Source organism: Octodon degus, unplaced genomic scaffold (assembly GCF_000260255.1).
Source record: "Octodon degus isolate 3935 unplaced genomic scaffold, OctDeg1.0 scaffold00003, whole genome shotgun sequence".
In the NCBI taxonomy this organism is placed as follows: domain Eukaryota; kingdom Metazoa; phylum Chordata; class Mammalia; order Rodentia; family Octodontidae; genus Octodon; species Octodon degus.
This window is the reverse complement of record NW_004524579.1, coordinates 32,973,318-32,976,050: the sequence shown is the minus strand read 5'-3', so window position 1 is coordinate 32,976,050 and position 2,733 is coordinate 32,973,318. Positions and strand designations below refer to the sequence as shown.

The 2,733-nt window shown below is 41.7% G+C and overlaps 1 protein-coding gene across 10 annotated transcripts in view; it reads left to right on the top strand.

Moving 5' to 3' along the window:
- Ccdc68 (coiled-coil domain containing 68) overlaps window positions 1-2,733 on the top strand; it is a 79,351-nt gene that overhangs the window by 62,387 nt on the left and 14,231 nt on the right. For all 10 annotated transcript variants that reach the window (XM_023715076.1, XM_023715070.1, XM_023715074.1 and 7 more), the window contains exons 9-10: window positions 22-127; window positions 1,373-1,456. In XM_023715076.1, coding sequence (XP_023570844.1) covers window positions 22-127; window positions 1,373-1,456 — 190 coding nt within the window. The remainder of the gene's footprint in view (window positions 1-21; window positions 128-1,372; window positions 1,457-2,733) is intronic.

The following is a 2,733-nucleotide window of genomic DNA, read 5'->3' as shown; positions in this document are numbered from 1 at the left end:
TCTCTCTCCCTCTATTCTCAGTTGCCAGGATCTTCAAATGGAGATTTCCATTCTCCAGGAGCAGATCTCCCATCTACAGTTGGTGATTCACTCCCAGCATCAGAACCTGCACAGCACCATCCAGGAGGTCAGACTACTCACACGTGTTTCTCGGTGGTATATGCATCATTTGAAGTTCAAACCTAAGTAGCACGTCTAATCTTCAGAAGTAATGACACTTTTCTCCCTGCTGACCAACTCTTTTGCTTCTCATGTACTTTGTGCGGCTCAGTGTTCTGTGCCTTCTTTTGTCTGTAACACTAACACCTGTCCTATTCTCAGTAAAGATAATTTGGAATGTTGTGTTTATCAGTCCTTCACTGGTTTGAGGTAAGTGTTCTGAGTGAGATACTGTTCACTCTTATTTAGCATAATCATAGATCTGAAGTGTCAGGCCCTTCCAGAGTAAGAAGTTATCTGACTTTATAACCTCATGAAGAATAAGATTAGCTAAGAGGTGTTTTACACTTGAAAATAGCTTGACTCTTCTCTAAGAACATGCTGACAGGTGAAAAAGAAGAGATAATGGTAGACTGTCAGCCATATGGTAAACTACATGAGTATGTAATATCTACTTCCAGATGTGTATTCAAAATCAGACCTCCATTCGATGCTTTTGCTTCATGCTTGATAGTTGCTTTCTAAAGCAGTCTTTCCCAATCATTCCAGTGCTTTCCTGACTTAAATGTGGCATTTGTACTTTCTTATGATCTCTCCTAAGTGTTAACAAGTTTTGGGATTTCAGACCCTAGTGAGACTTTGGGAGCATCCTACACTGTCATTTTACAGATGAGTAAACCAAGGCTTGAGTAGGTGCAGTGACAAAGCTGAGGAAGAGAAATGTGCCCTCTCTCCCAGCACTATCTTGTACCTTACCACTCCTTCCCTCCCACAGCTTCATGTGGCCCTTTGGCAAAGCAGGCTTATCTCTTGTTGCTGGCAGACACGGTCTCCGCCTCAGGGAGCCTGGGCATGCTGAATAGGAGCCGGTCTTGCACCCTCCAACAGGTGCATTTTGTGGATGGGGCCATCAAGTGGCTGAGATATCTAGGGATGGCCAGGGCTGCTTTCCACAGGATGTGCTCTGCTGTGTAAATGGGTTATCCAGAGAGTAAAATGCACAACAGCACCATGGGAGTGCTTTCCTCCCTGGGTGCCAATTTTGCCTGTGCATTTCTGGAGCCTGCTGAGTCTGTTAGTGCTGAGAGTTCATGTTTTTATTTGACGAACATCATTTGACCTCAGAAAGCTATATATTTTGTGGTTTGATTAACTAGTCCCTTGGGACTGAAGAGATTTTTTTTTTCCCCAGTTGTGTTTTTTTAATTCTTAGATGGAAGGATTAAAAAATTCTTTAAAGGAACAAGATAAAAGGATTGAAAATCTAAAAGAAAAGATCAAAACACTTGAAGCCCAGGTAAGAAGAAAACCTGCGGTACATTTCTGTGTGTGTGTGTGTGTGTGTGTGTGTGTGTGTGAATGAGTCTGTGTATGAATGTGCATGCATGCACTTGTGCATAACCGCATGCCTGTGTGACACTTTATCTGAGTGTGTCCATGTGAATGCATGTGACCACGTTTGAGTGTCTATGTTTAACTCTATTGCAGTGAGTATATTCAGGTGTCTTCTAACAAGTGTGTATGTACATTCTGTGCACAAAAAATATCTTGGGGAGAGTTCCAATAATTTTCAATCATCTTAAATTTTTACGCATATTTTAAATATATTGTTAAACTATTAGTGTCATCAATATTGCTTCTTAAATAATTGTTAAAATTTCAACCAAAATTTCCAGAATATTTTATTAGTGAGACAGAGGTTTTGCTCTTTAAAATGGACTTCAGTTTAAAACTTGGTCAAGGCCCCTATTATGTCAGTTCCCCACTAGGCAGAGGGCCAAACTCCCTGTCTCCTGCCCTTGTTCCCATAAATATTTCTTTGCAGGCCTTAGATATCCTCCTCTTTCCTCCTTCTTCATCTCCATCCATCCTGGTGTCCAAATTTTACTTAAAGGCTCATCTAACTTTCAGAAGTCAGATGCAAATATCTTGCTTTTCAGGATTTTAAAACTTACAGTAAAACTTTCTAATTTCCTATGGTAGGATAGGCTTTCCTTCTTGGCTTTTCATTTCTCTTTTCTCCATAGCCCCTTATTTGGCTCACAGTGGCTAGCCTGCTATGGTGTCCCTGACTCAAAGAAGTACACTGAAGCCAGGGTTAAGGTCAGAGCACCCTCGAGCACCTCCACCTCCTCTCCTCTTGCTGTTTCACCCTATGTCTCTGACAAATGGCTCATCTCCAGCTGCCAGAGCCAATCATGTTTTTTACTTTATCTCTCAGTGCTTTGCTTTCCTGCTTGGTATCCACCTATTAGTATTGACCTTTCCTGTGCTCTGTTTTCCATTGGAAATCTGTATTGTCTTTTGGAACTTTTACCGTCCCCAGGCTGGACCAGAGAGGAGCATCCTGAGTGTGCCCTGGGATGCGGTCTTCAGGCCTTTCACCACCACGCTTTTCCTGATTTCCCAATCAGAAAATAAGCAATCCTGATAAGTGTTTGACACCTTTAGTTTTGTAGTTTCATCTCTTTTTTGTTTTTCTCTCAGGGACTGTCATTCTTTTCTCATTCTAGGGGAGAGAATTCATTGATCCTCCTGCCTTCCTAAGGCTTTCTCTCTCTAGGGTGTATAATA